Consider the following 15,150-nt stretch of genomic DNA (forward strand, 5'->3'; position numbering starts at 1 on the left):
GCCATGAGGGATTAATCGGTCAGAAAATGGATGGATGGATGGATGTTGTTCACACATGTTTGTGCAACAGCACAAAGCGGCGTCGGACACAGGCCGCGTCTCAGCAGAGGCCCGGTAGGTTAAAAAAAAAAAAATTTCACTACGGATTATTTAGGTGTTTTTGTCTTGTTAAAATGGGTGGCGGTGTCGGCGACATTGCAGCGTAAACACATAAATACTAGCGCCCGTGAACCGGGGCGTAATAGCAGCAGCAGCGGCTGTTGCCCCTGCTGCTAGCTGCTGCTAGCCGCCCCGGCCCGGCCCGGCCCGTGTAGCCGGCGGCGCCGGCCCATGTAGTGTTTACGCAGCAGCCGCTGGCTGCTGCCGCAGCCCGTGAACTGGCAGAGCAGCCGCTGCCTGCTCCGCCGCTGCTGCTTGGCTGCTGCTGCTACCGCTTCTCCGGCCCGTGTAGCGATCTGTGTACCCTCCGCCGCTATTTAAGTAGAACAGAACAATGACTAGAGCAGAATTAAGTTGTATTTACCGGAGATGAAGTGTAGACTGCAAATTCTGTCGTAGTATGTTGGCTCCCCCAGTCCATTGGGAGGGTCTGCCTGCGCTCTTTTCATTGAAAATATCCATTTCTTTCTTCGTCCTTCCTCCTTTGGAAAACGACAGAAATGTGCATCCAACGATTTGGAATGCCTCTCTGTGCAACCGGGAGCACAACAAGTCGTAGGCATTGCTTAGATTCCAAAAATAAACGAAGTAAAAGTACGCTCTAAATCACCCGTTTTGTCATGTAGTAGACGAGAACAGTACTGTTTTCTGCCTACCAGCGGGACCCGGATGTAGCGCTGACGTCACGCGGGACGTCACACGTGAACTACCCTATTGGGAAACCACCAGAATAATATCGGTGTTACTGTATTGGTTATATTTTATTTCTATAAACTTCATAATAATTTATCCTGAGATTTATAACGATTATATATTGTAAAAGAAAATTATACAAATCATTTTGCATTATAGATTATGCATTCCTGCTTAAAAGCTTTAATATTCAGTTCCTGTGCACAAGAAGCTGATAGACCAAAATATGGTAAAAAAAATAAAAAATAAAAAGTTCAAGTACTTGTGTTTGTTGCGTTTGTAGTAAAATGAATCTGTTGTTTTCATAACAGAATTTTAGCGACTTTAATGAACCTTGGTTTTCAAACCTAGTGTAAAGTAACTAAGAGTAAAAATAGACTTGTGGTCCATAGAATGTGGACAAATGCTCATTACTTCTGTTTTTTTAGTTATACAATATAAGTATAGGCCTCAATAAAAACTTGTTTTTAAGTAAATATTATTACGCTTACATTTTGTAAAAAGATTTGCAAAGATTTTACAAAAAGACATTTAAACAAAAATGTATCTTTACAATCAAGTTTCTGGCCAAACTACATAATTTACAACTAAATCGTTTAAAGGTTGTTAATCACAGGGATGCGTCTAAAACCTCTGTATTATTAATGGATGCTAGTGCTGTGTTCAACACAGATAACAATCACATATTAACTGATGGACAAGAAAATTAGGTGGGATTATATTGTAGTACACTACATTGATTCAAAGCTTACTGCCACACCAAGACTACTTTGTTAGCAAACACATATTAAATGTCAGGTTCCTCAAGGCTCCATTCTCAGCCCACTTTGATTCAACATGTATATTTTTCCAGCTCATATGACAGAACTACAACATTTCTTATGATATGTATGCTGATGACACACAACTTTACATTCATCCACTCATACTCAAAAAGGCAAAGGACTTCAGAGCATGCAAAGAGCTTAGATGTCAACATGGACTAAGACCAAAATTTTGACAACCATATAAATCCTGTGTCAAAAAACATTGCCATGATTGCCAGAAGGGGATTCTATCAAAATGGGCACAGAAACCCGGATGCAGTCTTTTCTTTTTTCTAGAAAAAATGACTGCAGATGTGATATTGGTAGCCTCGTGAGCCCATCCTGATCTCGCGAGCTTTCAAGGTTTTACTCGCAGATCAGTCTGGCTACTCTCCGTTAAAGAAAATTTGGAGCCGTTCACCAAACGAACGTCCAATCAGCGTTGGCTTTGAGGCGGGTTGAGGCGTGACGCAACGAGAAGCGCGGCAGTTCAGTCTAAATAACATGGCGGCTTCAGCCGATGAAACTAGCGTTAGCGTGGCTATCGAGCAAGTTTTATCAGAATTACAGGGTATTTCTTTGCTGAGCTAACGAGCCTTTACCTGCAGCAGCAAGAGTAGCTTGGCTTGTGGTTGTGTTTTCGTCACGAGCGACGACGAAGCATGTTGACGAGTACGTCATATGCTTCGTTGATCTGATTGGTTTATTTGGCCTGTCTATCACCAACATAGGCCAATCAGCTAACCAGTATTTTCGCCCCTTCCCAAAATTACTTCAACGGAAGGTTTCCAGATGGATATGCGGAGCAAATCTATCTGGCGGCGTCAGGTTATGATATTGGTGCCAGAGTACTATAAAACACCAGTGAAATGGATGATAAATTCCAGCTGTCATTAAATCACTTAAAATTTTACCATTTTTGTTATTGATGTCAAAGAAACTCAACAGTCTTTAGCCTAAATGCATTTCAGAATTGCTTTTCAAGTATGAACTTGGTAGTCCCGTCAGGTGATCAAAGGTTGGTTCACTCAGGGTTCCTAGGACTAGAGCTAAATAATGAGACTCTGGAACCAATTTCACAATAACCTGAGATGTTTAGAATATGTTAGCAAAAACAAAAAAAAACAAAAAAAAAAAAAAACATTGTTAACTTCAGCTTTTCCACACAGGTCAAAGATTAGTTTATGAGTTGTTCTTGTCTTTGCTACTTATTTGTTTTAAATTTGCATTTCAGTACCTCTTTCTTTTTGTGATGCCTATTTTCTGGTCTTGCAGCATACTTAATGTTGTTTCTTGTGGTTAAATAGTGTTATACAAATAAAATTGCCTTGCCAATTCTGGAGGACATGATGACAATGACGTCCCTGAGATTTTTAAATCCACCACATTTGCAATGAATGTCATATTGATAGGCACCAAAGGAGCTATCTTTAGGTGCTTCATACTGGCCTATGTTCCATAGGAAGATGCTTCTGTCGGCGCTTATTAGCAGTCACTGAACATGCCCCGCAGTGTTTGTAAAGTAGCACCCATCACGTTTTCCCTCCCAGCACACAGCCACTGGAGGATGTGCTGTAATTACAGGCCCAAGTATCAGAGGCAGGAATAAACCAATCAGAAACACAGGTAGGTGGTTAGAGGTTCTGGGGTGGATCAGCATGACTCCAGTCTGCAAGCTATGCATGTCGTGCTGCGTCGAGTGATCAAGATCTGTAGCAACAATGGCCAAATACCACCTGCCAGGGTGTGGATAGGGCATGGTGCAGGTAAATGCTGGGTGCATCGATGTTTTGAAAAGCTTGATCAATTTCCCTGTGAGGGATTCCAATTGACAGAAAAAAAAAATGCAGGCAGTTTTGGAAAAAAAAAAAATCTTTGTCCGGTTAAATGAGTGAAGGTGTCCTACCAACATTTTAAAGATTTTAAAATTACAGTTTTTTTTCTGTCCATTTAGTTGTTGAAAAAGGAATCTTTGGTAAAAAAAAAAAAGCGTAATTTTATCATTTTCAAAGAAATGTGTATCTTAAAGTAAAGAAGAAAATGTGTATATATTAGTTTGAATTAGGTAAAAAAATAATAATTTGATTACACACGAAAAGCTGTTGTTTTTTTTTGCTCCTCAATTTAAAGTGCCTCAGAAAAATATTACTAGACTTGCTCTGAAATTACAAGTTCCAAACAGCCATGTAATCTTGTGATTGGTCAGGGAGCATTATTCCCACAAAACATTGTGGTAATAATCAAAAGAAAAGCCCTATTTCACAGTGTATTTATATTGGGAAACAGCAAAAACAGGGGATTAAGGTAGTTGTTGTGAAAATGTGATGGCGGATTCAGTTACGTAAACGGAGAACAAAATTTATACCTTTGATCATATTTTTAAAACACGACCTTAAAACACTATAGTAGCTTGCTGAAAAGACTCTTTGAAGAACATAAAGAGCACAACCACACACAGTCATTGCATAAATACAATCCTTGCATGGTGGGATTACTCATTTATGTTGGCAGAATAGAGTGATTCATTGGGCTTAAAGGGATGATAACATATAAACACCACAACATACCTTTACAAACGGTTCCATTTTCCACAGCCTCATTCCCGGCTTTGCACATACAGCGCCCGATGGGTACCATCCATTCTCCATCGCCGTTGCAGTAAAGCTTTATGGGCACATCCACCTCCTCTGCGTTAGGGATACAAACTCCCCTTGCAGCCACCAGCGAGGTGCTTTCTGCCCCTGACAGAGTCTCCTGGAACAATGCCCCATTAGTGATGATTCGAGGACACTTTCGGTAGAAGACCCGGACTGCGATGAGTGACATGCAGCCGCCGTAGTCCTGAAAGGCCAAGTAAAAGCCATTCTTTGACACGGGGCCGAAGCTCCGCACCTCGGTATTGATCTTCATCACTCTGCCTCCGAGGTCCACCTGGGAGAAGCTCTCGTCTGCAGCAATGGTGTCAACTTTGATCCAGGGGTTCTCCATCCATGCCGGAGAGGATCTGGTGGCTGTGTCAGAATCTGATTCATAGTAATATAGGTTAAATGTTTCTTTACAGGAGCCCGGGACATTAGGGATGCTACTGCAGTCCCTAACAGAGAACTTCATCTCCACATGGATCCGCTGTGCCCCGCGACGCCTGATATATTTTGTCCGTACCCAGTTGTTCTGATTGCTGTCAAAAACATTACACACCTGGTACGTCCTGATGGTGTTCATGTGTTCATCGTAACCGCTCACTTCCTCCCACTGTTGAAAAACACACACACACAAAAAAAACAGCAAATTAACATTTTCCTTGTGGGTAATTCTAGTAGTTGGACTGTAGCTCTGAACTTGTGGAAGATAAATAGTCCTCTGTGATTAACAAAAACAGTTACCCTAATTCATTTCCTGTAATTAAAGAAAGCAGTTATCCAATTGAGACGCAACGCCCAAACCGGGTTGCATGTTTTTATTCATTTAAACTGTCTTAAAGCCCTAGTAATAAAATGTATCTTGTGATTAGTAAGTACAGTATGTTTTCACGGAGACTTTGTAATAAAGTTGATTACTGCCACTAATTGGCTTACTGCAATATTATGATTAAACTGATTACACGGGGATAAGAAACATAATTTCTCTAATAACTCACTTTGTAAGGATGCATTAGGTACTTCCAAAACATTAAATGAGAAGCAGTTTTATTCCAGTATGATCTAAAATTTCTTCCTGTAGCATTTATTTTAACAAGTTAGTGTCAGCTTATGTCAATATATTTGTGTTTAAGGGATGTGACGGTAAGCAAACACAATCGTGCTCTACAGTTCATGCAATAAGATCTAAAACACTTAGAAAATCATTAAAAAATATTATTTCAGTAATTTAACACAAAAACTGAAACCAATTTATCATATACACACAGAGAAATAATTTCAAGAGTTTATTTCAATTTCTTTTTATTATAGATAAGCCCAAAATTCTGTTTCCCAGAAAATTACAGCTTTAAATATGACCAATAATATATTAGATACTTATACAGAGAAATTATTATATGGGCTACATTTCCATGAAGATAACTGCAGACCTGGCCAAAGAATCATTGATATTCTCCACAGTGTAAGCCATGTGGAGTCAATGCTAAAGAAGCAGGAGGTTTTAGCAGCTAAATCTATGCATATCAAAGGAAAGTTGAGAGGAAGGACAAGGTGGGTTAGGGAAAGTCTCCCAGTGATAGCTGCACCTTTAAGAGCACTGTGAAGCAAAGCACATTTGAGAATTTGGGGGATATTCACAAGGTGTGGACTGTGACAGGAGTCTGTGTTTCAAGAACCACCAGAAAGACATAGTCCAGAACTCTCACGTTGCTTGTTAAGGCACTATCAACCAGAGAAAACGTCAGGATTGTCTTGTCTGACTAAATGAGCAAAATTACTGGGTTGTTGCTCTGTTTTCCCAAGTCCCCTTTTCAAATGAAATACATTTAGCAATTCATTTAGCAAATCAGCATCTCAAGAGTCTGGAGGAAGTGTAGAGAGACACAGTGTCCAAGTTGCTTGAATGTCCAGAATAAGATTATCAATGTCAGTGATGGCATCACTGGGCTTGATTGGCCAGCAAACTGCCCTGACCTAAATTACCATAGGAAATCTAAACAGAGTTGTTAAGAGGAAGGTGAGCCACCAGTGGCAGCAATGCAGATGAGCCAAAAGCTACTATCAAAGAAACCTGGGTTTGATTAACACCTTAGCTGTGTCACAGCTTAATTGTCTCCGTACCACGCCGCATTGATGTAGTAACTGTTGTTCGGCAGATTAGTTCAAGAAATTCTGGTTTCTTATGAATTATTAAAATGTCTCAAGAATATATTCTCTGCTCTGCGATTTGCTTTACAGCTCCAATTCCCCACTTTTCTACCAACAGAAAAATATTTAAGCCTTTGTGTCACATCCAGACCTTTGAAATCAACCATCATATGCCTGTATGGGTGCATATAGGACACGTTGAGCGCGATGGGACCACCGATAATAAACACATTTAAATGAAATAAAAACTCTGCCAGAATCTGATTCTGAATCAGACGTTTATGTAAAATTAATCTCATGAGTTTTACTTTTAGAACTGCATTACTGAAATGTGTGAACATTTCTGTCATATTCTGAAGAACCTTCCTGTGATGAGGCACTTGTAATGAATGTTAAAAAACAAATAATTCAGCATCACTCAACTTCAAATCCCTCATTTACAACATGTCATTTTGAGTTCTCACTTATACGTTGCAGACAGGCCACATAAAACTTCTGCCTTCCTCTTGGCTTTGGATCAGACCGGCTTTAAACACTGTGCTCGTCAACCACCACTGCAGGTCACGACCTCTACCTAAGCATTTCAGCCAAGCACAAAAAAAGTCCTGTTCTCATCCGCTGAACAACTTTGCATCTGTGGTGCAGCCTTATACTTTCTCCCCCCCTTCACTCTTCACTTCACAGCTGATATAATTTCTCAAATTAGTGCCCACTTAGTGAGGACTCTGACAGATTTTGGCAGGCTGGGAGAAGAAAGTCACCCCTCTTGCTACAAACACGCATTCTATCAAACACTCTGACTAATTAGAACAGCTTTGGTTCTTAAATCCCACGTCCCTCTTAATTATGGCTGCCATGATGCTTGGTTTGACCCAGACCTTTACAATGGCCAGCCTAAACCCAGATCTCTAGTGCAACAAAAGAAGAAAAAAAAATAAAGATTTTCTTTTGTCTTCTTACCTAATTAAAAATATGCAAAAATCTGATTATTATTTAAAACTTTTGCCTATTTTAGAGATACCTGATATACACTATGAACATGTTGAAAACTATCTAGAGGAAATTTCCAATTCCGTCAAAGAGAGCTTTATCCCCAAGAGTTGTCACTGCAGACTTTAAGATAAAGGCTTAGTTGCATGTTTATTTTGCCACTTTAGGATTTTGGGGTTTAAGGGTAAGGCTGTCTTTTGCCCACTACTGACAGACATCATCGTCCGAGGTCATGAGCAGCCATTGACCTTCCCACTTGTTGAGGAGCTGTGGGGAAGCTGTGGGCCAATTAAATGAAAGCGGACAGCCTGTTCTGATGAGCACAGAGCGATGAACAATCGCAGTTTAATAAAATGAATGTGGAGACAGGTGGGGGTGGCTGCTAATGAGGGATGTAGGAGTGGAGAAAGTCCAGGGAAAAAAAAAGTGTTGGCAGTACTGTGGGGGAAGGGTTGAGTTGAACAAAAAAAAAAAAGAGACCCCAAACAAAATGTGTTTTGATGAAGGGCCTCCTTTTGTCCTGTCATGGCCTTTTTGCCCTCCTTTCATCACAGCTAGTGGAGGGAAGCAAATGGGGCATAATAAGAGCCTAACGATCAAGCACAGAGTGTGAAATTAGAAGAAACGTCTTCATTTTCACAGCTTTTTCACCCTGGCGCTTATCGAGAGGTCTCTAAAAGGGTGGTCATGTGTTTTAACTGCAGCAGGTGGAGGTAACACTGGTGGTGGAAGTCAAGATAGATTAGCTAGATGGAAGGAGATTGGCTCAGATAATGACGGACACAAAAACAGAGATCCTGTTATATTAGGCAAAATGCTTTTATCTCACTATAAAAGTCAAACTCTAAATACGTAGCTAAAGGCCTACTGTGGTAGGATCAACAGAAAAATGGTGCTATGTGATTTTTAGCCAATTTTTAGCCAATGGCACACATGAAAAATTAGTTTGAGGATTTGTTTGGAAATAAGTTAGCGTAAAAAAAAGGACCACAATACACTAGCCTTGAGTTTTTGTTTATATAACCACAACATCATTTTATGAGAATAACAGTGCCATAGCCTCACTTATAGTTTATCAACTGAGGTGCTTCATCAAGGATCTAGTCATTGTCAACCACAGCCATGCTTCAATTTATACCCACCAGAGGGACATTTCATGCTCGCTCTGAAAGCTGAATTTAAAGTAAATTACTATATTCTATTCATAGTTTATCTAAAAAGAAATGTGAATACATGACTATACATGACTGATACATGACAATAAGATCTTATAGAAGGAGGTTGCTCAGAAATATTTTTATTTGATTAGCATTCCTAACTGGTCATACTTTAACTGGCCAGTCCAGAACAGGAATCAGAACCAAAATAAATGGTAAAAGAATATAACACAACATTTTCAGACAAAATTATACAATTGCATTCAGTTATATCAGGCATTTTTCTGATTATTCACAAAGAAAAAAGACACATATTCCCAACTTCAATGAAGATGAGTCTTTTGCCATGTTTTAAGTGCAAGAGTAAGAAATAATTTGTTTGCAAGTACAAAATGAAAGTGGGAAGGGACAAGGTGGCAAAGCATGGGCACAAAGCTTCATGTGCGTGTTACACCTCTGTGAAACATAAAAATCTGGCAAAGTTACAGAAGCACTGAAATAATTTTTTTCCTATGTGGATGAAGACAGAATTCAATTTTACATGGATTAAATCAAACAATTTATTTGTTTAATTGATTGGAACCACTGGAAAAATTATGAAGGTCGAAACACAATGATTTCTTTTGTTGAGAATGCACTATCCCACCCAATGCTACTTCCTGTAAACAAGCGAATGTGTGTTCATGTTGCACATACTTTCTTCAACAAAGGATCAAACACTTGTGATGAAAACCAAATGGTGTGAAACAGAATGCCCGACTGACTCCAGACAAAAGGATACTGTTGTGTGCTTTGATTGCTCTTGTTGATGTCCTAAGCCCAACATTCCCAGACGGCATGGTTCACCAAACTTAATTCCAATAGTTGGTTAGCAAATATTCATAAATACAAAATACTTACATGTATATTACAAACATACAATATGTGTGTGGATTTGAAAATTGTACCAATTTAACAAACATTAGATAGACCTACATCAGTTTTATAATCCTATGATCCTAATGACCTATTGACAAATACATATCAAAAACTGGATTGCTCTTGTTTATTAACCAAATAACTTACAGATTCACTGTCAGACATGCTATAGAACCAACAGTCTTTTCTTTCTCTTTAGATCAGCAATATACAGACATAATTGACCAGCAGAGAAACGGACACTGAATGAAATATCGATTAAGGTCGGAAAATAGCAGAACTTGTAGAGACTACAATACTGTACGCAGAGGTGCTTTCATTTAGAGTTACATGAGCTGCAACAGTTCAGTGATGCTCACTAAGATTAAGGTTCAAAATCAATATCACTTGTTCTACTCCAGGGGAGAGTTCAACTGAGCTGTGATCTATACATGTCAACGACAGTATGTCTCTTTCTCTTTCGTTGGAAAAAGGATTGCACTAACGTACCTATTTTGCTAGATTCCAACCTGTAATGTCAATATTTTTAATCTTACTTCATGTGCTGGATCTATACAAAATTGCCTAATATTGTAAAATGAAATCAGAAAAATATACTGTATATCAAAGAAAGAAAAGAGGGGAAAAAATGGCATATGTTTGTACTGTATATCCTTCCACTTTGCTATGAAGTCCTTAAAAGGTTGTGGTGCAACCATTTACCTTTAAAAGTCACATAGTGAAATGAAGTCAATCTTGAGAATTGCCAAGGGAGCTGAATACTTTTGCAGGCCACTGTATAGACTAGGGGTGGGTACCAAAACCTGGTATCAAAGCGGCCCCAGGGCCACGTCGGACGGTCCTGGCGGACTGTCAAGCTTCAGCCTTATGGGTACTCCTAATGGTATTTTTAAGGTCGAATTAAATTTTTAGGAGACTCCAACCGAAACAACATTGTTTTGCCGATCTTCTCCACCTTGAGAAACAAACATGCCGAGGGGACTGGTGGGAGGGGCTAACGTTCTGCTCTCACATGTTCGCCTCGCTTACTTTCATCAACAGTGGCTGTTGCCAACTATTTAGAAATTTTTCAGACCGCCCTAGTGACTATTTTATTCAAATGTGACAAGCAATGGATCTAGAAGGGGGGGGGGGGGTTCCAATGTTGTTTGAGACTTTGGCAACAAGTAAAAGCACCGACTGCTCTGAGTTTACCGTCTCTTCAGCAAACCATCAGCTGTGAGCTCTTCCCGCTTTGAAAGCTCTGACAGACGGCCAGTCAGTCAATCAGCGCTGCCGTGCTGCAGCAGCAAACTCAGCTTAAGTCTGTTTCCCTTTGAAAATGAGTCACGCATGAGCAAAGCTTCCACTAGATTATAAAGTGGGATGTAAATATATTATAAATCTTTAACGGGTAATGGTATTTTTTTTTCTCTGAAACTGTTGATAAATCCCTCCCTGTAACTGACTCACGCAGCCGCTCATTTATTCAGCTCATGCACTGTGGGTGCCTCGGCTATCTTTGGTTAAAATCAATAATATAAAAAATGTATAAATGTAGTTTGTATTCAGGTAAAAATATTATTTTATAAAGATCTTTCTTGTTTTGAGCATATTTATATATTTTTTGTCTTGTCAATGTAGACATTTCTCTCTCCTACATTATATTTTTTATATATAAAGTTATTTATATAATGTTTTTATTGCTCTATTTCTGTAAAAAAAAATCCACTTTTATTTTGTTTGCGTTTGATCCAAATGTAAAAAAAATCAGTAAGTGATCATGATGTATTTGTTTTTTTACCATATTGTTTGATTAAAAAAGTATCGATAATGGTACCAATAAACTACTGGTTTGATAAGGAGTATCGTTAAGAGTAGTAGTGTCAATAATTCCTTAATGATACCCATCCCTAGTATAGACTAGAGTTGCATCTATAGCAAGTTTCTGGAATACATTTTTCTTAATGCAAAATACGAAAGAAAATACTGTAAATGCAAGGTTTATTGACAGGCTTTAATTAATTGTTAGGCAATTACCAATCTCCATGTTAAGTAGCTTTTAATTTAGAATAAATTGATTCCTTTCCAACTAACTCTGTTCAGAGCCTGCAGACAAAGGATTAATTGTTTCGATTAAGATCAAAGTTGCAAAAGCGCCATGTGACAGTATATTCTGTCAGGGTTCTGTGTTCCATGCTCTCGAACTCTGCTCCACAGGTGGCTGCAGTTGACGGGTGGGCGTGGCCGCACCTGCGGCTCATTTAGAACTCTCTGCTCTGGCTTAAAAGGAGTGCACTGACAGCTGGAAGACGCCAGAGTGTTACCCCATAGTGGTATGCCTAAGCCATAGATCTGTCTCCTGTGCTTCGTACCTGTGAGTTTTTTGAAAACCCTGTTTTTTGGATCTAATCTTGTCTCCTGTCTTCTCCAGTTTGTTGTGTTTTGGATTTACTCACCTGTGTTGGTTCCGTGCACAGAAGACCAGTTTCCGGAATCCCTGCCTGCTCAGATTTTGCTCTGGGGTCTCCACTCTTAATTCCTTGGTGTTACCAACACGGGCAAGAGATTCCCCTTCCTGGATTCACTTGGTTTGTCTAGACTCACTCCGGTTCTTCCAGCTGCTCCTCCTGCCTGCCGCCACAGTGGTGCTGTTCGGGCTCCCCGCCTGTGTTACATCTACCAGCCTTCCCGTCATTCAGCCACCTCCTTTCATCAGAGAGTTACTGTCACTGAGCTCCTTTTCCACTAATCCCCCCGGAAAGGTCCTCCCAACCAAGCGGTAAGCAGCGCAGCTTCTGGAGAATTTTCCCCTGGTTCGATCCATGTTAAATTTATCCTCTTTCTTCCCGCAGTCATTCCTGCTCTGATGTTCCGACCTCGCCTGTTGCACATATCGTGTGCTTTCCCTTATTTGAGCCTAAAATAAACATCTTTAAAACTTAAAACAAAAGACCTGCACAACCGACAATGCAAATAGATACAAGATATACAACAAGCCATTGAACACTCGTAATCAGATATCTACAAATACTTACTACATACTTCAGGCTTCATGCCACCATAATATTTCCATATTGCCTTTCTTTATTTAGTATATATTATTCTTAAATATCCAAGGTTCTCTCCCTTTCTTTTTTGGTTTTTGTTTGTCCGTTTACTATAATTACATGATTGCAATTAGTTGGTTGATAATTTGTATGATCCCCACTATTGTTTTGTGTTTATGTTTAGAATGTTCTACAATTACAAATAAAAATTGGTTTCACAGCTGATGTTGTATCAAGCCCCTACTTATCAGTTGGGTAATCGATGGCTGCAAATTCTAGCATGGTTGTTTGATTGCAAATGATGGCGGGTTGGGTCTGTCACCCCTCTCATTTTGCAGACTCCAGTCTTCATACCCTCTCACACTAACAGATTTTTGGGATAACTCGCCCTTCAGATGGTCCCTAACGTCTGCAGACTGACAGAACTTTCCTGACTGGCAATCTGGGGTAACAACAGGCAAAAAACCATATAGTGAGCTCACAGCCTTAGACTGATACAGCAACTACATAGCACTTCTTAAGACAGATGTTGCTTTGACAAAAATATTGTGCTGTTCAAATATCCCAAGATCATTTTATACTCCCTATGTTCGCATCTTGTCTGTTTCAACTATGTTCTTCCACATGAGCAAAGACATAAAGATGTAATGCTCAGTTCAAGGATAGACTGTACTTATCATAAATTTGTGTTAACTTTCATGGGATCAACACTGGCACAAAGGCAACTGAACCCTACATGAAAACAACGTGAAATCCCACAAATTGTGCAGTGCTGATGCTGTATCTCCTTTCAAGGATGGTCTGATCCCGAAACAGGAGCAGAAAACTGTGCTTGTGGTGGCATTGCAAATGCCCTTGAAAAGATTTCATGGAGAAAGGAATGCCATTAAGTTGTCAAAGATTTCCATTTTTTTTTTTTTTTTGCACATCTGGAAGACAGTAACAACCAACATGCAGACGGTCAGGAAGTTTGTTGGCTGCATCACGCTGACCACAATTTCATGCAGAGGCATGGATGCTGTCTTCAATAGCCAGTTAGATTTGTGATAAATACGTGTACTTCTTCCTCGTGAACAAACTCCAAAGACTTGTTCTGTGCCATATCAAGTATTCAAAGCTTGGGAAACCACTTAAAACTCTTCTTTAATAGTGCTATAACAGCCAGTTCCATAACCAAAAGACATTGTTTGGAGAAGAAAAAAAAAATCACATTAGTCAAGCAATGGAATGCACACACTGTCAGAACAATCAAACATTTAATGGTTTTGTTGTTTTCACACAACATAAACCTTGTATTTATCACATCTTGTCATTACAGTGTTTGAATTAACCTGACCTAGCCTCATGATACATTTCATATCGCCGCTCAATCACTGACAGAAGTAAATAAATTATTCAATCAAAAGCAGAGGGATAAACCCAATGGAAAACTCCCAGGGTACATTTGCCCTGTTTGCAGTTGTGGGAAATCTGTCAGAGCAAGAGCACCTTCCCTAGAGGGACAGCGGACAAATGACACCCACTGTCTGCATTCAATTACTACGAGCGAGGCCATGGGAGCCAAATCCTGAAGGAAAGTGGGCCTCACAGAGAGGAGAGACTTACCCACTCCAAGGCTTAACTAGAACTGTCTGCTGTAGCCTGCCTTGGTTTACACCGTCCACTACTAATGCACAACATATGAAGCAAGAAGAACAGTTCCATCTTCTTCCCTTTCACAACGCTTACATGTGTATTATATTTGCATTTGTTCTTGAATTGTTCTAAAAAACTCATTTTACAGACTTTAATTGTGAATTACTGCAAATTGGTGGTCTCCTTTTAACCCCATTTATCCAGTTTTCAATTACTCGCAAGACAGAGGAAAATTAAATTAGAAAGAAGTCTCGATGGCTTGCTTGAATTATCCACAATTATTGGTACATGGCCACAATACAACAGAGAATTGTTTTGACAAATGAAAACAAATTTCTTTAGCAAACTTTTTTTTTTTAAGCATGAAGGCCGCATCCCGTTCCTAAAAGAGCTTGCTGTGTCATGTGTCCCTAAGTGACACTAGATATACTGCATCATGGTACCACATCACATTAAAACACATCCATAACGATAACCTAACCCACACACACCGCCTCATTATGTTCTCAGTCTATGCAGGAGACCTCAGTTTTCCCTCCACAGTAGTTGTGTGTGCTCCCTGGGGCAATAAGTCTATTTCTAAATGGCTGCAGTTGTCAGCTGAAAGAAAAACATTGACCACTTAACCCTGCGCTGCTAGCCAGCTATATATCAATTCACATGGTCATACAGCAGATATTCAGTGAGTCAAGTTCATACTGCAGTCAGTGTACTGGCTACAGTTGATCGCTGTTGTCAGTTCAGATCAATTTAGTTTCTTTAAATAGCGCCAAGTCACCAGAAAAAGTCATCCCAGGGCACTGCACAGCAAAGGTAAATGAATGTAATTTCAAATCAGATTTTCATCTAGTCCAGTACATCCATACGGTGTTTATTCAGAATTGCAAAGCACCAATTTGTGAGGAAAACTGTCCAGAAAAAGTAGCTAGCAGATTTCATAAAATTTTAACTTTGATTCAATTTCCAATTCTGAGCA

The 15,150-nt window shown here is 39.5% G+C and overlaps 1 protein-coding gene across 4 annotated transcripts in view; it reads right to left on the bottom strand.

The window, feature by feature from the left end:
• The window catches only part of ephb2b (eph receptor B2b), a 153,330-nt gene that overhangs the window by 79,295 nt on the left and 58,885 nt on the right, over window positions 1–15,150 (bottom strand). For all 4 annotated transcript variants that reach the window (XM_036124699.1, XM_036124702.1, XM_036124700.1 and 1 more), the window contains exon 3: window positions 4,226–4,910. In XM_036124699.1, coding sequence (XP_035980592.1) covers window positions 4,226–4,910 — 685 coding nt within the window. The remainder of the gene's footprint in view (window positions 1–4,225; window positions 4,911–15,150) is intronic.

Source organism: Fundulus heteroclitus, chromosome 20 (assembly GCF_011125445.2).
Source record: "Fundulus heteroclitus isolate FHET01 chromosome 20, MU-UCD_Fhet_4.1, whole genome shotgun sequence".
Taxonomy (NCBI): Eukaryota; Metazoa; Chordata; class Actinopteri; order Cyprinodontiformes; family Fundulidae; genus Fundulus; species Fundulus heteroclitus.